The sequence below is a fragment of the Pimephales promelas genome, chromosome 6, assembly GCF_988280905.1.
Source record: "Pimephales promelas chromosome 6, fPimPro1.hap1.1, whole genome shotgun sequence".
Taxonomy (NCBI): domain Eukaryota; kingdom Metazoa; phylum Chordata; class Actinopteri; order Cypriniformes; family Leuciscidae; genus Pimephales; species Pimephales promelas.
Window position 1 is genome coordinate 21,905,384 of NC_142774.1, and position 22,420 is coordinate 21,927,803.

The window sequence follows — 22,420 nt, forward strand, 5'->3', positions numbered from 1 at the left end:
ATTTTTTATGTTTGATCCAATTACTTTTATAAGTAATGGTTGTTCGGCCAACGAATAGTTTTTTAGAATATGCATTAAGTTTGTCGAAAACATTACACTTAATTCACGCTTAATTGTATTGTTGACTGACATTAAATTATATTTTAGTTCACATTAATTGCATCATTATATTGTGTAGTGCACTTTAACTGTATTTTAAATACACTGGAAGCAATTGTGAGAGTGTATGTAAAGTTGTATTAAAGTACCAATTAAGTTGTTCCAAAAAATCACTCTTAATGGCAACTTATTACACTTTATTTAAACTTAATATGTGATATATTTGAAATAAATTACACTTAATGTGCATTCAGTGCCCCGAAAAAATTGTATTTAATTCACACTTAAGTGTATTGTTGACTGACTTCAAAGTATATTTTTAATCACATTAATTGCGTGTCATCATATTGTTTAGTGCACTTTAACTATAATTTAAATACACTAGAAGCAATTATGAAAGTATATATAAAGTTGTATTAAAGTACCAATTAAGTTGTTCCAAAAAATCACACTTGATTGGAACTTATTACACTTTATTTCAACTTAATATGTGATATATTTGAAATAAATTACACTTAATGTGCATTCAGTACCCCGAAAAAATTGTTTTTAAATCGCACTTAAGTGTATTCATTTAAAGTGTATTATTTTTGTAATAAGTACACTTTATAAAAGTACACTAAAGTGCACTTTTTTTTCACAAGGGCCTCAACATGTAAATGAATCTCTCTCTTAAATGTAAATTAAAACTAACAAATTTGTCTTCTTTCTCAGCGTGGAGCTGAAACTCTGTATTAAATGTAAATTGAAGATAATGATACAAGTGGTGTCTCCGTGTCTATGTCTTTGATATTCTTTTAAATAAGAAACGCCAAATGTTAAAGTGATACGACCAAATGTTTAAGGTGATAATATCTCTTTGAAGCTCCCTAATCAAGATGGTTCCTGTTTACCTGCTGTCCTTCCCACGCTCACTGTAAACCCGAACGTTGAAATTAATTAAATAGATTAAGTAGCGTATACTCAAAGTTTTAGAAAAAGTTCTACTAACTTAATTATTTTAAGTTGGTGTAACATGGTCTTCCTTTTTGAGTAATTGTAACTAATATTTTTTGATTAAACGGAACTTTGTTTGTAAATAAGTAAGCATAACTTAAAAACATAAATTAAATACAACTTCATACAGTTAAGTAATTACATGCTACAAATGATAAAGTACAGGTATTTTTATTGTTTCAAATAGGGATAATCTTAATTTATGTAAAATACAATAATAAAATACAATATTTATATAAAATACAATAAAATCTCAAAGTGCTTAACCAAATAAGTAAAATCGATCATAATAAATAAATTACAACCATAGCCTATTAAGACAATTACATTGGGGAAAACTGAAATGCATTAGACATTAGTTAAAGACAAAATGTATTTATTTTATTTATTGTATTTTTATTGCCATCACTTTAATGTAGCTTATATATATTTTATTTAAGTGTTGAGCAGCTTCAGGAATTATTTTTAATTCCTAGTTACAGTAATCTTATTCAACATCCGAAGCAGAAGGCGGCGCTAATGCATTGCATCAGCCTACGCTGATTGCGATCCTAAAAACAGAAGAACATTTTGCACGCTGGTGGCGGGAAGCACCAACGACAGAAGGCCTGCAGGAAGTTACCTATGCGGCAGCAGTCAGCATCATTGGACTAACTGTAAGTTTTTATTTTTACTATTTATTCACTTTAAGTTATTTTATAGATTTGTTTAATTGTTTGTCTCAGAGAGCGTATAACGTGACCTTCACTGGCTTATCATGGGAGTCTTATCTTGACGGATAGATCTGAATAGCTAGCATGCTTATTCCCCGCTTAAATGTGGTGTTCGAAAATTAGACGTTAGTTGAACCGTGCAGACACCTGATATGCGATATTTAGAGTTTTTTGTTGATGGAAACTTTTAATAGTGCACCGCTAAGCAGGGGCGCAACTACTTAGTTTTAGAGGGGTATGCAGCAACAATTTTAGCGCCCCCCCCCCCCCCATTTACAAAATAAATGTAGCCTAATGTAAGTGCTGTGTAATAAGTGAGTAGGAAGAAATGAGAGCTAACAGAAGAAAATAAGTGCAAAATTGTCGTTTATTAACACAATTAAACTATACTCCACCTTGATGAACCCCCCTAAGAAAGCTATAAGCTCCATTGGAACAGCAATACCAGTGTTTCTCACAGGATTTTAGGTAAAACTGTGGACCTCTGTTTCTCTAGGGGGGTTTGGGGGCATGCTCCCCCGTAAGAAAATTTTGTGTTCTGTAATGTTAAATTCAGCAGTCTGGTGCACTTTGAGAGTTCAAAATTAAAAGCTCCAACCCATATTCAGGGTGCAAATTAAACAGAGAAAAATTTGAACCTCTTTTAGTTAGTGTCTGTCTAAATTACACTACTACATAATAATAGTTATAATATTAATCCCATGATAGTAATAGCCATAAAGGCTATTGTAAAACAAATGCACAGAAAAATAAAGGAAACTTTCATAATTAGTTTTGCACTAATTTCTATACTTGAAAGATACTTGCGCATAATGACGTATTTCATGGGCCAGTGTGTCAGAAAAAAAAACTAAAGCTGACTTTTTTTGACCAATGCATTACACCAGCACAGCGCCGCCAATTAAGCAAAAAACAAAACAAAAACAAACAACAAACAAATGGGCCGCCGATGTATGAGTTTTGTGGGCCGTTAAGACAAATAAATTAAAAAAGGATGAAATGTATTGGCTGAAAAGCACGTCGGCCCAGCGGGAATCTCCCGGTAGTCCCGATGGCCACCGAGATATAGATAGCCTACATGTGTTGGGATGTCACATTTTAAATCCTACCTGTTGGCTTTCAGCAATGCATGCAGTTATTTAGCTGCTGTCGTATCAATTGACATGCCATCTCATTTTCTCTCTTTCTTTTTCTATTTTTAGCCCCACAGCATTTTGTTTAATCCATCTTTTTCGACGACAACTCACTACTTGTAGGCTACCTGCTCGCTCAGCGCTCACGGCGCCCCCGCCCGCTCGCGATATTACCCGCCCCCCTTCTCCATGAGGGCGCCTACTCTAGCCTAGTTGTTAGTCCTCTAAAATTTTATATAACAACTAGAATGTACATTTCCAGAGGAAAATGTGAAGTGGTGCTTGCAGTGGCAAAACTCACCACCCGGTTGCTAGGGTGTTATGGGTGATTGCTTCGGTGTTCTGGGTGGTTGCTAGGGTGTTATGGGTGGTTGCTTTGGTGTTGCTAGGTGGTTGCTAGGGTGTTCTGGGTGGTTGCTAGGGTGTTGCTAGGTGGTTGTTAGGGTGTTCTGGGTGGTTGCTAAGGTCTTGCTAGGTGGTTGCTATGGTGTTGCTAAGGTGTTCTGGATGGTTGCTAGGGTGTTTCTAGGTGGTTGCTAGGGTGTTCTGGGTGGTTGCTAGGGTGTCCTGGGTTGTTGCTAGGGTGTTGCTAGGTGGTTGCTAGGGTGTTGCTAGGCGGTTGCTAGGGTGTTCTGGGTGGTTTCTAGGGTGTTGCTAGGTGGTTGCTAAGGTGTTGCTAGGTGGTTGCTAGGGTGTTGCTAAGGTGTTCTGGATGGTTGCTAGGCGGTTGCTAGGTTGTTGCTAGGCGGTTGCTAGGGTGTTCTGGTTGGTTGCTATGGTGTTGCTAGGTGGTTGCTAGGGTGTTCTGGGTGGTTGCTATGGTGTTACTAGGTGGTTGGTATTGTTCACATATGGTTACTATAGAGTTTTTATAATGTTAATGGCATGATTTAGCACTTAGCTAATCAATATTAGCATGTAGCTATTCACAGCTAGCATGTTTAACATTTTGAAAGTTCTATGTGCTAGCATGAGTCAAAAGACCCAACCCCCATCGCGATACAATGTTCTGATGCTGAGATATAGCTGTTACAAAATGGTTGCTAGGGTACTCTGTTTGGTTGCTAGGGAGTGGCTTGGCAGCTGCCAATCATGAAGCTCCAAAGTCAATGTGAATGGACAAACCAACCCCCATCTCTATACGATGTTTTGATGCAGAGATATAGGTCTTGCAAAACGGTTGCTAGGGTACTCTGTTTGGTTGCTAGGGAGTGGCTTGGCAGCTTCCAATCATGAAGCTCCAAAGTCAATGTGAATGTATAAACCAACCCCCATCTCTATACGATGTTCTGATAAAGAGATGTAGGCCTTGCAAAATGGTTGCTAGGGTACTCTTTTTGGTTGCTAGGGAGTGGCTTGGCAGCTGCCAATCATGAATCTCCAAAGGCTGCTTGTCAGTATAATTGATATAATACAACTCCCAAGCCTGTATGACATTCAGAAAGGAAGATATCCCTCTTTAAAATTTGGTTGCTAAGGTGCTCGATAATGGTTGCTAGGGTGTGGCCAGAAATTGTTGAGGTGATTCATGATTGGCTGTTTGCTACCCCGAGTCAAACGAGACCACCCTTGTGTTTCTATGACACTTCTATCCGGAGATATCCCTTTGATCTCTTTCAATGGAAGTCTATGGGAGTTGTTGCTAAGGTGCTCTATATGGTTGCTAGGGCGTGGCTTGATAGCTTCACAATGATCCTGAGAGACTGATTGGTCGTCTGAGTAAAATGAGCCCGCCCCCTTGTCTCTATGACACTATGATCCAGAGCTATGTTCAATACAAAATCCCTATGCAATTTACCATAGTAGGAAAAACACATGCATTTGATGGGACATCCTTCACCATAGTAAGTCAATGGGGAAAATTTTGGGTAGCTCCTGCCCCCCAGGGGTGCAACTTTTACCCCATTGTGAGGTATGTTCTTACAGAGGCTGCCAGCCTCTTCAAATGTGGCAAATCACACGTTTTTCCGAAATCGTTGTTCGGAGCTATGAGTCGTCAAAGTTTGTCTCAATGTTAAGTCTATGGGATTTTTTGGAAATTTGTTCGCCCCTGGGTCGAACACCGTACCCCCGATCTCTGATAAAAGTGATAGGACACTTCTCTTCAATAGGCCGCACGATTTGATGCCTCATTCATGGGTCTGTGACAAAAACTGTGGACGTAGGAGTGCGCCAAACTTTTTCCTGGAATAGTATAATGCTATACTAGAAATTTTAAATAACATTGGGGTCAATGGGGGAAAATTTGGGCAGCTCCTGCCCCCCAGGGGTGCAACTTTTACCCCATTGTGAGGTATGTTCTTACAGAGCCTGTCAGCCTCTTCAAATGTGGTAAATCACAGGCTTCTGTGAAATCCTCGCTCGGAGCTATGAGTCGTCAAAGTTTGTCGCAATGTTAAGTCTATGGGATTTTTGGGAAATTTGTTCGCCCTTCGGGCGAACATCGTACCCCCGATCGCTTAGAAAAGTCATAGCACACCATTCCCGAATATTCCGCACGATTTGAGACCTCATTCATGGGTGTGTGACAAAAACTGCGGGAGGAGTAGCGCGCCAAACTTTTTGGCCGACTCAAAAAACACAATAGTAATAGTGTTGCCTTGCTTTCAGCAAGCACCACTAATGAAGGAATGCAGAAATGATTTAGAAACGCACAACGGCAGCTACATATAGAAATACAATATAGCCTATATAATTTTTTTTTTTTTTACCATCGCTTTGGCGCCCCTCATTGTGCTGCGCCCCTATGCGCCGCATATAGCGCATACCCACTTTTTGCGCCACTGCCGCTAAGGTCCATTGTCATATTAAAATAATGAACGGGCATTATAGGGCCTGCACTGACAATGCATGCACTGAGACAAAAATGCATTTGCCCACCTATCTAAATGTAGGGGAGATAGACAGTGAATAACCCCATTTAGTTTGTAGAAATTGCATTATTCTTAATTAACCATGCAGTAAATTTCCAGTGCTGCTACTTTACAGTAATGTTAATTTAGCTTGATGCCTTTTAGTAGCTAAGTTAGACACTTTGGTGATCAAATGAAAAGATCATTAACAGGGAAAATATAAAAATGGAAGTATTTATAATATGACACTCTTTGAATGCTTTTAATTGTCCAGTTTCAGATCAGTTCATGCATTTGCATGCATCTCTCTGTTCCAGTTTCAAGAAGTTAATACAGAGTTAAGAAAGAAAACTGGAGACATGATAAAGATACCAGGTAATCCAATGAATGTGAATTAATCTGTCAATCATCTTTTTATCCTCCCCCTTCACCCCTCTAAATTCCAATAACTGAGATTATTATTTTTTTCTCAGACAATGTTTTGGGTGTGGTGGTGACCTTAAATAAGACACACTCCCACATATCATTGTTTATTCGACTTGCCTATTTGAACAAAATAAAGCATTTTGCTGTATTTAAGTCAACAGTTCATGAAAGTGTTCTGTTCATAAATACCATCTTCCTAATTGATATTTACCTTTTGACCCTGCCTAGATCATATTTTACCTATGTTTGTATTTGCTTGCAAAAAAAAAATGTTTGGTCTAAAAACGAGTCCAAAAATTAATTCAAGATTTGTCTTAAAAAAATGTTAACTAATAAGTTAACTTTTTATAAAACAAGTTTACGTTACATAAAACAAATTGTTTGTCAATATGTTGTCATTTCAAATAAGTGTTAGCTGTATTCCACAATGATGTTTTGGTAAGATAATAGTATTGTAGTTACTAATTAAGTATCAACAATTCTGTTTTAAAATTTTTAGTTGGTGGTCTAAAGTTTGTCTTTTTTTTCTTTGCCTTTTAGGTTGCTGGTTCCAAAATAACCTGGAAGTGTAAGTCGTGCACAGCTTCTTTCACCTACAGAATACAGGAAGCCAAAAGCACACTTTATATAAAGTTCAGGTGTAATGAAAGAATTTCATTTTGGTAATATCTATTATTATTTTTTGATTACTCTGGTTCATTTCCTGACTATCTGATTAGTTGTCTGGTCAATATCAGACATTAGTGATAAATATCTATTTTGTAGGGCCTTGAAGGGATACTCGTGGAGGTGTTTGGTCGCTTCTCTGCTTGGATCCTAATGAATGAACTGGGCTAAAGCTAGGTGGGTGCTAACAAAGTTTCGCCGCAAGACAGATCGATTTAGTGCACGCACTGAAATGAGAGAGGTATGCTGCCCTACAAAGGCAAAGCGCAGTAACTACACATTTGGTCAAAATTGAGTTAAGACTTGTAATTGGCTTTATGACATGTGTTCTGTCTTGTGAAAAAATATCTGGGTTAAATTATGTCCCGTTTCGGAGATGCATTACCACATAATCTACCCATAACATGTTTGACTGGCTTGGATAAAAACTTTAAAGGCCTTTTTCTTCGTTTCTTTGTTTGCGTAGTTACTGCACTTTGCCTTTGTAGGGCAGTATGCATCAACTCGTCTTAGTTAAAGGGATAGTTCACTTAGAAATTAATTTTTGGTATGTTTTATCTTACCTCAAGGGCATTCAAGATGTAGGTGTCTTTGTTTCCACAGTATTTTCAATTTTGATATTTTTAGGTCAAACCGTTCTTGTCTTTCATTCATATAATGCAGGTCTATGGTCACCACCTCAAAGAGCATGCACAGAGAAGTCAAAATTAAACATGATTTAATGACTCATTGATGGCCTAAGACACGAAACAAGCAGTTTGTGGGAGAAAACGAACAGCATTTATATCGTTTTTACCTCTTGTAACCACAGCCACGTCCAACTGATCTGAGGGAGTGGGCGCTTCTCTCTGCACAAGCGCCGGAAAGCCCAGGAAGTGATCTCTTCCTGGGCTTTCCGGCGCTTGTGCATAGAGAAGCGCCCACTCCCTCAGATCACCTGGACGTGGCTTTGGTTACAAGAGGTAAAAACGATATAAATGCTGTTCGTTTTCTCCCACAAACCGCTCGTTTCGTGTCTTAGGCCATCAATGTGTACTTACATTTACGAGTCATTAAATCATGTTTAATTTGGACTTCTCTGTGCATGCTCTTTGAGGTGGTGACCATAGACCTCCATTATATGACTTGACAGACAAGAACGGTTTGACCTAAAAATATTAAAAATTGAAAATATCACACCTACATCTTGGATGCCCTTGAGGTAAGATAAAACATATCAAACATTAATTTCAAAGTGAACTATCCCTTTAAAAATTTTTTTTTTTTTGAAATAGGGTCATTTTACAACTTTCCCAGAGTTAAGCAGTTGAGTTTTACCGTTTTCGAATTTATTCAGCTGATTTTTTGAAATTTAGAAGAATATCAGTTACCAGACAGTTTCTGGTCTCATTGACTTCCATAGTATATATTTTTTCTTACTATGGAAGTCAATGAGACCAGAAACTGTCTGGTTACTGATATTCTTCTAAATATCAGAAAATCAGCTGAATGGATTCGAAACCTGTAAAACTCAACTGTTGAACTCTGGGGGAGTTGTAAAATGAGCCTATTTCCTGTCACGGTTCATAAATTCATTGATTCCTTCTTGTCTCGTGTTTCTGTTGTTCTCTGTGTGGGTGTGTGTGAGTGGGCGTTACCACTCCGTTCTGCTGATCAGCGATCAAGCTGATCAGCACTCCAGCTGATAATCATCCCCTCACCAGCTGCAGCTCATTCAATCCCCTATTTATACTCACAGTTTTCTCCTCTCATTGTCAGATCGTTGTTTGATGTCCTTCGTGTGTGCATGTGTAAAGATCCTTCCTGTCGGCGTGTCTACCCTTATCTGGTTCGTGTTCGTGTGGATTATCACTGCCGTGGATTTCATCACCTCAACTGGATCTTCACTTCACTTCACTTCACATCTGGACTCACCACCTGGACCCTGACCATCTAGTTCCTGCGTCACCAGTCTTGTCTTTGTGTTTATCTGACCGTGGACTGAGTAATAAATTTCACCATCACTTGCATTACTGCTTCTGTGGTTTTTGCCGTTACAGAACGATCTGACGCATAATGGAAGCAGCGAGTGAGGTAAATCCCTTGGAAGAGTTCGTTAACTCCAGCATTCAACGCATGGAGACCCAGGAGAGGAACATCAATGAGACGGGACGCGCTGTTTCAGTACTGGTGGCGCAGGTGTCCGAGCTCACCCAGCAGATACAACAGCTACGAGCTCCCACTGCGCCCCCCGCACCAGCCGTTCCCCTCATTCCACCTGAGGGAGCTTCCCAGTCAGAACCCCGCCTACCCATCCCACAGACTTACAATGGTGAGCCAAGTTTCTGTCGTGCTTTTTTAACACGTTGCTCTATGCACTTTGCCCTGCAGCCTCGCACATTCATCCAGGAGGGATCGAAGGTGGCATTTGTGCTCACACTACTGACTGGGAAAGCGGCTCTCTGGGGAACGGCGGTGTGGGAGAACCAGGATCCATGCTGCGCCTCGTTCCAGGCACTCTCCGCCAAGATGAAGAGGGTCTTTGACAGGGCGGTTGCCGGGAGAGAGGCGGCTCGGATGCTTGCAGAGTTACGACAGGAGGAGAAATCAGTATCAGACTACTCCATCGAGTTTCGAACCCTGGCGGCAGAGTGTCACTGGAACGAGGAGGCGCAGTGGGACATGTTCCTGCATGGGCTGGCTGACCGTGTTCAAAAGGAGATCTACGCCCTGGATCTTCCAACATCACTCAATGGACTCGTAGATCTGGCCCTTCGTGTGGACGCACGGTTATCCAGAGTGGAACGGAGAGTGCCCACGAATCGGGCCAGGGAAGGAGCTGAGAGTCCACGATCCAGCGGCGGGGACGCGGTCAGCCCCGTCTACGATCACGAGCCCATGCAGGTCGGGCAAGCTCGGCTTTCCCGGGAGGAGAAGGAGAGGCGGAGATCCCAAGGACTATGTCTTTACTGCGGGGCCGCTGGTCACTTCGCCTACAACTGTCCAGTAAAAGGCCAAGCCCGACAGTAAGGTTGAGGCTACTGTCGGGTGGGATCTCCGCTGCGAAGACCTCATCCACATCGACTCTCCTCCCGGTAAGACTAAGATGGTCAGGCCACAATCACGACTGTCAGGCACTGGTGGATTCTGGGGCAGAAGGTAACTTCATGGACCATGGTTTTGCTCAGAGGTTTAACATTCCCCTTCTACCACTCACCAGTAGGATAGCAGTTCAGGCACTAAACGGTCAGGATCTTCCTACCATCTCCCTCATCACCGGACCCATCACACTTACCACATCTGGAAACCACACAGAGACATGTTCCTTTTACATCATGGACTCACCCCTTGCACCCATTGTTCTCGGACACCCCTGGTTAACTGAACACAACCCCAAAATCGACTGGCTAAAGAAATCAGTGTTAGAATGGAGTGGTAGATGTCATGAGTCTTGTCTTGTGTCTGCCTGTTCGTCTGTTTCTGTCTCTGTGTTTCAGGAGGAGGCAGTGGATTTATCTAACGTGCCCGTGGAGTACTTGGACCTGAAGGAAGTGTTCAGTAAGTCTCGTGCTGCTTCTCTACCTCCTCATCGTCCCTATGACTGTGCTATAGATTTATTGTCAGGTAAGTCTCCGCCTAAAGGCAAGTTATATTCACTTTCTGTCCCAGAGAGGGAGGCTATGGAGAAATATATTTCTGATTCTCTAGCATCTGGGTTCATCCGTCATTCTTCTTCTCCAGCGGGGGCGGGGTTCTTTTTCGTGGGGAAGAAGGACGGCTCTCTGCGACCTTGCATTGATTACCGAGGGTTGAACAACATCACGGTGAAGAATACTTATCCTTTACCGTTGATGTCTTCAGCTTTCGAGAGGTTGCAGGGAGCGTCTATCTTCACGAAATTGGATCTACGTAATGCTTATCATTTGGTCCGCATCAGAAAGGGGGATGAATGGAAGACTGCTTTTAATACCCCTAGGGGGCACTTTGAATATTTGGTCATGCCTTTCGGGCTGTCCAACTCCCCAGCAGTCTTCCAGGCTCTTGTCAATGACGTGCTGCGAGATATGGTTGATCAGTTCATTTATGTCTACCTGGATGACATATTGATATTTTCATCTTCTCTCCAGGAACACGTGCAGCACGTCCGACGAGTGCTTCAGAGGTTGCTAGAGAATGGGCTTTTTGTCAAGGCGGAGAAATGCGTTTTTCATGCACAGTCTGTTCCATTTCTAGGATACATTGTGTCGTCTGAGGGAATTCGCATGGATCCCGAGAAGGTTAAGGCTGTGGTAGATTGGCCAATCCCAGATTCCCGTAAGGCCCTACAGAGGTTTCTGGGATTCGCCAATTTTTACCGGCGTTTTATTCGCAATTTCAGTCAACTAGCCTCGCCTCTGATCGCCTTGACCTCCCCCAGAACTGCGTTCAGGTGGTCAGACGCTGCTGAGGCAGCGTTTGCCAAACTGAAGGACCGCTTTGTTTCGGCCCCTATCCTGATTACCCCTGATCCATCACGTCAGTTCGTGGTGGAGGTCGACGCGTCAGAGGTGGGGGTAGGAGCGGTGATATCTCAGCATTCTCCCACAGACGACAGAGTTCATCCATGCGCGTTTTTATCTCATCGTTTATCCCCTGCCGAACGCAATTATGACATTGGTAACAGGGAGTTGCTGGCAGTCAAGTTAGCGTTGGAGGAATGGCGCCATTGGTTGGAGGGGTCAGGGGTACCCTTTATCGTCTGGACCGACCATAAGAATTTGGAATATATCAGAACTGCCAAAAGATTGAACTCTAGGCAGGCTCGGTGGGCACTTTTTTTCGGACGTTTTGACTTTACTCTCTCGTACCGCCCGGGTTCCAAGAACATCAAACCCGATTCTTTATCACGCATTTTTGATCGATCCGAACGCCCGTCTACTCCCGAGTGCATTTTACCGGAGAATCTATTCATCTCCACACTTGTATGGGAGGTCGAATCGAAGGTCAAGACAGCCTTAGAAGGGGTAGTGCCTCCGCCCGCATGCCCACCGAACCGTCTATTTGTGCCAGAGGACTTAAGGTCTGACGTTATCCAGTGGGGTCATTGTTCCAACGTGGCTTGCCATCCGGGAGTTAACCGTACTATTTTTTTAGTCAAGCAACGATTCTGGTGGCCACGTATGGCTCGTGACATCCACAGTTTTGTTTTGGCTTGCTCGGTTTGTGCCACTGGTAAGACTTCCAATCGACCCCCAGATGGGTTACTTCAGCCGCTGCCGGTGCCTTCGAGACCCTGGTCCCATATCGCTTTAGATTTTATCACCGCCCTCCCACCCTCTCAAGGTAACACGGTGGTTTTAACCGTGGTGGACCGATTCTCGAAGGCGACTCACTTTATTCCCTTACCCAAATTACCCTCAGCTAAGGAGACAGCGTTGATAGTCGTAGATCACGTCTTTCGTATTCATGGCCTCCCGACAGACGTGGTCTCCGACAGAGGACCCCAGTTTGTGTCCAAATTTTGGCAAGAGTTTTGTAGGTTACTGGGAGCGACTGTTAGTCTGTCCTCAGGGTTTCATCCCCAGAGCAATGGTCAAACCGAGAGAGCCAACCAAGATCTGGAAAGGGTGTTACGATGTTTGGTCTCCAAGAACCCTTCCTCTTGGAGCCAGCAACTGTCCATGGTGGAGTACGCCCACAATACGTTACCAGTGTCAGCTACGGGTCTGTCTCCGTTTGAGTGTAGCTTAGGATACCAGCCACCTATTTTTCCCAGTCTGGAATCCGAAGTAGCGGTTCCCTCCACCCACGCCTTTGTCCAGAGGTGTCACCACACCTGGACTAGAGCCCGTGAGACTCTACTCCAGGTGGGGGAGCGCACCAAGGCCAAGGCCGATCGCCACCGGTCAAAGCCTCCCGTATACGTCGTTGGTCAAAAAGTGTGGCTTTCTACCAAGAATATTCCTCTCCGCTCCGTTTCTAATAAACTTGCTCCCAAATTTATTGGCCCGTTTGCTGTCACCAAGATCATTAGTCCGGTGACAGTCCGCCTCAAATTGCCTCCAGTGTACAGGAGGATTCATCCCGCCTTCCATGTATCCAAAATCAAGCCCGTGTTTTATTCTCGTATTAATCCGCCAGTCCCAGTTCCTCCCCCGCCGCGTCTCGTAGAAGGGGAACCATCTTATTCGGTAAATCGTATTCTGGACTCGAGGCGGAGGGGACGCGGATTCCAGTACTTGGTGGACTGGGAAGGTTACGGTCCGGAGGAGAGAAGTTGGGTACCAGCTAGAGACATCCTGGATCATTCCCTTATTGATGATTACAATCGACAGGTAAGGGAGTCTAGGAACGCCAGGAGGCGTTCTTAGGAGAAGGGGTACTGTCACGGTTCATAAATTAATTGATTCCTTCTTGTCTCGTGTTTCTGTTGTTCTCTGTGTGGGTGTGTGTGAGTGGGCGTTACCACTCCGTTCTGCTGATCAGCGATCAAGCTGATCAGCACTCCAGCTGATAATCATCCCCTCACCAGCTGCAGCTCATTCAATCCCCTATTTATACTCACAGTTTTCTCCTCTCATTGTCAGATCGTTGTTTGATGTCCTTCGTGTGTGCATGTGTAAAGATCCTGCCTGTCGGCGTGTCTAACCTTATCTGGTTCGTGTTCCTGTTCGTGTTCGTGTGGATTATCACTGCCGTGGATTTCATCACCTCAACTGGATCTTCACTTCACTTCACTTCACATCTGGACTCACCACCTGGACCCTGACCATCTAGTTCCTGCGTCACCAGTCTTGTCTTTGTGTTTATCTGACCGTGGACTGAGTAATAAATTTCACCATCACTTGCATTACTGCTTCTGTGGTTTTTGCCGTTACATTTCCAAAAAAGTGTAGTATCCCATTAAGGGAATACGTGTTTAATATGAAACCAGAGGAGTATCCCCTTAAGTGACCAGGAACACATTTGGAAGGCTAGAATGGGTTAGAATCTGTGAATTTTGACTTTCTTAAAAATATCTAAATTCATAATTTATGAATACAATTACTTGGCAAATAATTAGGTAATCTTCCTTTTGCAGCTCAGTATATTTAAATATATATATTTTAATTTATAAATGTTTTTTTTTAATTTTATTTTTATATTTCATTTAAGCATTGCAGTGTGCTAAAAGTGAGTGGGCAAGAAAATACTGTTCAATTGCAGACATGTTTACTTTTAGAGCTAAGATAAGTTAGATAAACTCAATGTAATTGAGGCAATCGATTGCCTCAATATTTTAAGTTTTGAGTAACATGTTTTTAATTTAAACAAACTCAACATATTTGACTATTGTGTACTTGAAACAAACCAATAAAATTGAGTTTTGTTAACAAAAAATTGTGTGGTTGTGTACTTATTTTTTTAAGTTCTGTGAAAACTCAAAACTTTGTTATAATAACTGAAAATAATTAAGTTGCCTTATCAGAAAACTTTAAGTCATTTTAACTGCAAAAATTTGAGTTGAGCTAAATGAGCACTTTAATTTCAGGTAATCCAACCTTTTAAGTTCTGGAAAATTGTGACTTTTAAGTTAATTAACTTAAAAAATTTGAGGCAATCGATTGCCTCAAATTTTTTGAGTTCTGGGAACTTATTCGGGTTTACAGTGTAGGTGTTGAATGTGACTGTGGTACTTTTACCTTCCCACGCTATAGGTGTTGAATGTGACTGTGGTACTTTTAAGATTGTAAGGAATTGATTCTATGATAAATAAGCTTTTTCAAGTGAAGGAACATTTCAATATAATCTATATTGGAGTGGAAGTTTGATCGGAGCAGACTGTAATTTCTTACACCAGTTACTACAGTCATGGTTACTATGGTTTTACTGTAGTATTACTACAATATTACTGTAGTAAAACCATGGTATCAAAACCATGGTTTTTAAAAACCATGGTTCGCACCAAAATATAACGGTTACTACGGTCATAGTTAACTACAGTTCCCTATCGAGGGAACTCAACACTGTGCCGATAAAATCGACTCTTTGGGGACGCTCCCTAAGCGTGCGCCTCTGAAGTATGAATGAAACTAATCCAATCCTGATTGGTGTTGTGTCGTGACGTAACATGTGACGGCATACCCGGAAGTATAAAAATCAACACACACTAGCTTTCGCTCTTCAGCAAGCGCTACATGTGAAACTGTCTGTCTTATTTGGTGTTGTTTGTCTCTTATATAAGGAAGAAAATAGAATTATGGCCAGTGAACAATTCAAGAGGTGTGTGCATCCCTGCCCTCGTTACATCACGGGTGGGGACGCACACTCTCTTTGTGTGATTTCCCGGCTGGCGCTCTCGGCTGGCGTGCTTTGACGAGCACGGTCAGGCTCGCGTTAACCAGGGTTCCGGTCCCGCATTCGTCGAGGCGATGCGGCGATTGAGATCCTGGGGTTCGCAGCGGGATCTGGCAGAGGAGAGTGAGAATGCTGAGGCATTTTCTCACTCTCCATTGGCTGATCCCGCGGCCTCCGGGAGCCCGCGCTGCAGTTTCTCCTGCCCGCGATCAGGTCCCGATGCTTGAGCTGTCTGCTTCTGAGGAAGTGGACGTGCTCAGCATAAATACGGATGACCGTGATCTCAGCGCGCCATCACACGGCCTGAACTATGAGGAGCTGGTGGAGGTTGTGACTCGCGCTGTGGCCAGACTAAACATCAGCTGGCCACAACATGAGCACGAAACGCAAGTCACGAGTAAACTGGACGAGCATTACCTGCAGCGCAGGTCACAGCCTCACCGCCGGGGTTTGCCGTTTTTCCCCGATCTCCATGAAGTGATCACAAGATCGTGGGAAAGACCGCACTCGTCCCGTGTTTCGAGTCCCAGCATAATAGATTACAGCAATGTTTTGGGGGCTCGAGACATGGGATATGGGAAGATGCCGAAGGTGGAAGAGGCTTTAGCAAGCTATCTCTCTCCCGAAGCGTCTTCCCTAAAGACCCCGGTGTTGCCTAGTAAGCCCTGCAGAGAAACATCTGTGGGGAACACACTAGGGAAACAGCCCACGCTATTGGCCGTTCTATGGCGGCCATGGTGGCCACGGAGAGGCATCTGTGGCTGATCAGGTATTAAAGAAAAAGATAGGTCCTTCCTGCTGGATGCGCCGCTTTCGGCTTTTGGCCTGTTCGGCGACACCGTTAATTCGGTCGTCGACAGGCTTCAGGAGTCGAAAAAACAATCTGCGGCGTTCCAGCAGTACCTCCCCGGAAAAGCGAAGGCCAAATCAAGTAGGGTGGGGCAAAGCGATCAGCCCCAGCCATCAGCCAGCTCCTCCCACAGGACAGAGCAAAGGGAGAGCGTTTCCTCCAGAGCACCCCCTCCGGGGACTTGGCAACAGAGGAAACGCTCTCAAAAACCTCCGGCCAGAGGGGCGACCTGAGGGACGTCATTTAGGCTAGGAGGGCTTCGGATAAGACGTCCTAGCCACGGCAGGACTTCAGAGGGCTGCCCCCTCCGCAGTGAGGCAACCGAGGTTGTTCTCACAGCGGGGCCCTCTAGGAAAAGATGCATGACCGCCGTTAGCAGCGTTTCGGGCCGCATCAATTTCTAGCGAGAAAACGATTTCAAAACATCGGTTATGGTCGCAGGGACCGGATCGACTACAGCCTGCCAGTATTCAGCTTCAGGTAGTCGAAAAAGATACTCTGAAGACACCAGAGGCCAGCCTCGAGAGGCAGGTACCCTCAGTAGATTTTGTAGAGGGATGGTATCATCTTCCCAACATATCTGCATGGGTCCTGCAGATAATACGAGCTGGGTACAGACTGCAGTTCGCGCACCGCCCCCCCCCCCCCCCCAAGTTTTCTGGGGTGGTGCACACTACGGTGGTCCCAGAGCAGGCTCAGGTGCTGGAACAAGAAGTACAGACTCTACTGTTGAAAGGAGCCATAGAACGTGTTCTTCTGGTAGACAGGGAGTCCGGGTTTTACAGACGGTACTTTATAGTTCCAAAAAAGGATGGGGGTTAAGGCCAATTTTGGATCTCAGGGTGTTGAACCGGTCTCTGAGGAGGTTCAAGTTCAAATTGTTGACCATCCCAACAATCGTGAGTCAAATCAGGTCCGAGGACTGGGTTGTCACGATAGATCTGAAAGACGCCTATTTTCACATCTCCATCCTTCCATGTCACAGGAGATATCTGAGGTTCGCTTTCGGGGGCGAAGCATACCAATATCGGCTCCTTCCGTTCGGCCTAGCACTCTCTCCCCGCACATTCACCAAGTGTATGGACGTAGCCCTTGCTCCACTGAGACTTCAAGGGATTCGGATATTGAATTATCTCGACGACTGGCTTATCCTGGCTCAGTCTCGGGAGATGGCAGTTGAACCACTAGACCACTTGGCACTAGAACCATCCCAGACTACGACTTTTTTGGGAGTCGTGTGGAACTCGACTACAATGCAGGCACGAATGTCTCCCGCACGTATCGAGTCAATTCTGGCGATGGTATCCAGGGTGAAGCTGGGCCAAGCCATCACTGTGAAACACTTTCAAAGGATGCTGGGCCTCATGGCAGCGGTATCCAACATTATTCCTCTGGGCCTCCTTCACATAAGGCCCCTCCAGTGGTGGTTGAAAACCAAGAGGTTCTCCCCCAAAGGGAATCCGTTTCGTATGATCAGAGTAACGCGCAGGTGCCTTCATTCTCTGCAAATATGGAAGAAACCTTGGTTCCTATCCCAAGGGCCAGTGTTGGGGGTGTCATGTCGGGAAACGACAGAGGCCTCCCTTACTGGCTGGGGCGCGGTCATGGACGGCCGCTTTGCCAGGGGTCTGTGGCAGCACCATCATCGCACTTGGCATATAAATTGCCTGGAGATGATGGCTGTGTTCAGGGCTTTGAGGAGCTTCCTTCCAGACATTAAGGGTCACCACGTCTTAATACGGACAGACAATACGTCAGTGGTGGCCTCTGTGCAAACTGGCGCATCAAATTATCCTTTCTTTTAGCGATTACCTCTCTTAAGAGGGTGGGAGATCTCCAGGCCCTGGCGGTAACGCCAGCTTGCTTGGAGTTTGCCCCTGGCAGAGTAAATGCTTTTTTGCACCCGAGTCCAGGCTACGTGCCTAAAGTTCCTTCGAATACGGCTTGCTCTATAGTCCTTCAGGCATTCCATCCTCCACTTCATGTGTCGGCGGAAGAAGAGAGGCTTCAATTGCTCTGCCCCATCAGAGCTTTGAGTATATACCTGGAAAGGTCCGCTTCTTGGAGAGGATCGGACCAGTTATTAGTATGCTTTGGGTCACCTAAGGGGGGGCTCCCGGCGACCAAACAGACTATAAGTAACTGGATTGTCCAGGCTATTACTGAGGCTTACATTTCAAGCTCTTTTTTCTTCTTCTTTTTTTTTAAAACTCGACTGTCAGGTGTGGTGATGGTGAAAAGAGCGATGACTCGATGCAGAGTTGCTTTATTTTATTGATAAAAAACAAACAAGGGGAATAAATTGGGAGCCAAAAAAGTCAGGTAACGAGGGAGTACAGGTGGGGCAAAATAACTAATTATCAGGAAACAAGATGGGAGTCGACACAATGACAGGAAAGCACATATGGCACAACAAACACATGACAAGCACAAGCCATGTGCTCATACCAAACATGACAAAAACACATGACCAATAAAACAAATTAAAAAGCAATTGTGCTCACACAAAATGAGACCTGAAGAACGATGAGAACACTCATAAGACGTGTTCACACAGAACATGACAACAGCACACAGCTAGTGTAAAACACAAGCTGTGTGCTATACAGCAAAAGACAAAACATGACATGAAAGCACGTGGCCGATGTAAACACAAAACATGTGCTACACATTACACAACACTGAACAGAGCGAACATGACAATACAGAACGCTAACGTTACGCATGAGTTCGATCATAAGGTCATCCTGTGCACTCACAACCGAAAACAAACACGTGGAAAATGCATGTCCGAATCCCAACACAAAAGTGAAACCAAACTAGATGTGCCGTGATTCAAACACCACGCCCGCAAATGTAACAAGACACCTGGCATCGACGGAAGAAATGTGGGAATTAGGTTGAACTGTGAAATATCTGATGAAACTAATACTAATAATCAAATCAAATCAAATACTAAGAAATATGTTACAGCAGTTTTCGAGTAAAATACACACAAAATCCGCGACGAGACTGCGCTCGAAGTCTTTAAACTAGCTTCCGCGTCAGCGTTTTTTTTATTGGGTGAAATCGCTGTCAATCAAAAGGAGATGCAATCCTCCAATCATCACGCGGACGCCCGGACGCCAGGCCAGCCCATTTCCCTATTCACCCCAGAGACACCCGGCGTCCGTGGGCGGGACATAATCGCAGCATTTATCCAATGACCGTCTAGTTTAACAGCACTGAAAAAAACTGTTCAAAGCAGCCCCATTGAAGTCAATGGACGCCGAGCTTCAACGGGGAAATGCCATAGGAAAATGCATGCACTGTGACGCGCTACAGGTATGCATGAGAAGGAGATCAAGTCAGCCGACCTGCTATTTGTATTCTGAACGAACTCGTCTTCGAGATTACCGTGTTCTAACGCATTTTTACTCAATAAAATGTTAACACAATAGTACACATTTGACCATTATTTTTTTTGACATTATGAAAAAAATAACGTTGGCAGTCACTAGACCTCACCTTGGCTACGGCAGTTCATTGGAACGAATGCGTCAATAGAGCCGCCATCTTGAAACAGGGGAGCCCCTCCACTTTAATGCCCCAGACAGCAAACTGACATTGAATCAACGTGGAAACGACGTCTCTCATGACATTGAAGCAACGTTGATTTTGCTCATCGAATTAACGTTGAACCAACGTCAGACGCGGCATTCTTCAAAGCTAAATGAAAATCGAAAATTGGTTTGCTTTCATAACGTTGAAACAACGCGTTGATTTCAAGTTGATTTTCCGTTAGTTTTGAAAGAATGACGCGTCTGACGTTGGTTCAACGTTAATTCGATGAGCAAAACAATGTCAGATCAACGTTGTTTCGATGTCATATTTCCACGTTGATTCAATGTCAGTTTGCTATCTGGGGCATCAGCGTCAATGTAGTAGACACAGGTCTAACGGAAATAAAATCACCATAAATCATCATGAATGCAATTTTTCTTGTTTTTTTGGTTTGTTCCAACGGTCAGACATGTATTTATCATTGATTCCAAAAAGGAATTTTTTTTTTTTTTTTAAAACATTCTTCCTAGTTCAGATTTCATCCGTGAACATCATACGCTGCACAAAAGTCCGCCACCATCAATGAATTCGGCGTAAAGGCAAAGATAGCAGCGTTACCTAGCTACTTCCTATGACAAGACCCCTGTTCCAAGATGGCGGCGGTTTTAACGCATGCTTAGAGCCCCAAGATGAAGTCTAGTGTATATGTCTATGTGGGCTAATCAGCTGCTACTGTCATGGCAACTGACAGCAAGCGAACCAGCACGGTGTGTCAGTGAAATCGTCCCGGGGGGAAACACACTCCCTGCGGAAATTGGTTCCGCTGGATTTGTCACCTTGTGACATACACAATCAGCTGAGGACGGAAGAATTTACGTTGGATTCCTCTCATCTCTGGAGTCTCATCACCACTTCGCTGCACTCTCTTCACCAAGTTCATCTGGCCATCGGGGTCTCTGCGCCACTAACCTGTCTTCTCTAGACTCTGAAAGAGTTTCACTTGCACTTTGCTTCCTTCTCTCATTCCTGACAGAAAGAAAGAAAGAAAGAAAGAAAGAAAGGTTGATTAGATAGATAGATAGATAGATTAGTTAGTAAAGAAAGAAAGAAAGAAAGAAAGATGTATTAGTTGGAAAGAAAGATAGATTACTTGGATAGATAGATAGATAGATAGATAGTTAGATAGATAGATAGATAGATAGATAGATAGATAGATAGATAGATAGATAGATAGATAGATAGATAGATAGATAGATAGAAAGATTAGTTGGAAAGAAAAATAGATTAGAAAGAAAGATGTATATATATATATATATATATATATATATAGATAGATAGATAGATAGATAGATAGATAGATAGATAGATAGATTATTTAGTTAGTTAATTAAATAGATAGATAGATAGACAGATAGATAGATAGATAGAAAGATTAGTTAGAAAGAAAGAAAGAAATCCCTTTTTAAATAAATATTTTTTCAAGACTTAATTTTACATTTGCATCTAAAGTAGGATAAATGTATCTGTATTGTAATATATTTGTAGATTTAAGATTTTATGCTCTGATTTAAGACCTTTTTAAGGCCTTAATTTGTGCAAAGGTGAATTAAGACTTTTTTTAAGACCCGGAGAAACTGTCATGTTTAGAGAAAACAGTCATGTTTAGATCCAAAACAGTTGAGGCGGGGACTTTTAATATGTTGTCAGACCATACTAGTACATTGATCGATTTCTCCTCAAATCGAGCCAAGCACGGTTAATTGATGCAGAAAAATGGATCTGCTGTGTCTGCTCATACCGTCTTTCTTTCTTTTGCTGAATGGGCTTGAATTTTGTCTTTCTGATAACGGTGAGAACTTGAAGAATTTTGATTTGATGCTGACAATTATCTATCTTTTGGGCGGTCGTTTTTTAATTTGTGAATCTTCATACTCACGTTAAGAAACGTTTAGGATCTGAGATATCTTAGCATTAGCGTCTTTGTAAGGTTAGACCCAGCAAATCTGTTAATGTTTTTTGATATTCTCTTTTTGAAAATGCTGCATTTCTTGTTTTAGTTGTGAACGGTCTGTGTCTTTAGGCTAAATATTTAATGAACAGAGTGTGTACAAACCTTATCACTGTGTGAACCAAGTTTTAAATCTCGAGACAAGTCTGAGATTTCTTTCTTTCTTTCTTTCTTTCTTTCTTTCTTTCTTTCTTTCTTTCTTTCTTTCTTTCTTTCTTTCTTTCTTTCTTTCTTTCTTTCTTTCTTTCTTTCTTTCTTTCTTTCTTTCTTTCTTTCTTTCTTTCTTTCTTTCTTTCTTTCTTTCTTTCTTTCTTTCTTTCTTTCTTTCTTTCTTTCTTTCTTTCTTTCTTTCTTTCTTTCTTTCTTTCTTTCTTTCTTTCTTTCTTTCTTTCTTTCTTTCTTTCTTTCATTCATTCTTTCTTTCATTCAGAAAAACGTTGGCAGTCATTCTTCAGGTGGATCACAGAAGCCACAAATAATTACCAGCCATGCAGTCAGGAGAACTGCAGCTGTCATCTGAGGTCATCAAATATAAAGAGTATTTTAATCTCAATCGATTATCTATGTACATGCAGCTGTACAGGTTGAAAGACTGTATAATGTAGACTTTCCTCCATCATGCTTTTGATTGCAGTGTCATGGAAGATGACCTTAGGCCATTTAAAAATGGCATATCTGAGAGGCTCATGGCAGACACAGTCCAAAGAGGTGTTGGTACGCACTACCAGATAATAGGTAACCAGCTGTACAGAGAACAAAGCTGCATGTTTCCAGCAAGGTTGGTGAAGTGTTTTTTTTTTTTGTAAAATCATGATCCTGTCATGTGCAAATAGGTGTTG

General features: G+C 42.9%; 1 protein-coding gene across 3 annotated transcripts in view; it reads left to right on the plus strand.

The window, feature by feature from the left end:
• Nucleotides 1-21,066: 21,066 nt before the first annotated feature.
• Nucleotides 21,067-22,420, plus strand: part of poglut1 (protein O-glucosyltransferase 1) — a 46,913-nt gene continuing 45,559 nt past the window's right edge. Inside the window, exons 1-3 of one of the 3 annotated variants that reach the window (XM_089132260.1) lie at nucleotides 21,067-21,422; nucleotides 22,012-22,102; nucleotides 22,216-22,359. In XM_089132260.1, coding sequence (XP_088988386.1) covers nucleotides 21,347-21,422; nucleotides 22,012-22,102; nucleotides 22,216-22,359 — 311 coding nt within the window. In that variant the 5' untranslated portion in view covers nucleotides 21,067-21,346. Of the gene's footprint in view, nucleotides 21,423-22,011; nucleotides 22,120-22,215; nucleotides 22,360-22,420 lie in introns of all 3 variants that reach the window. The other 2 variants (XM_089132259.1, XM_089132258.1) reach the window with 2 other exon arrangements.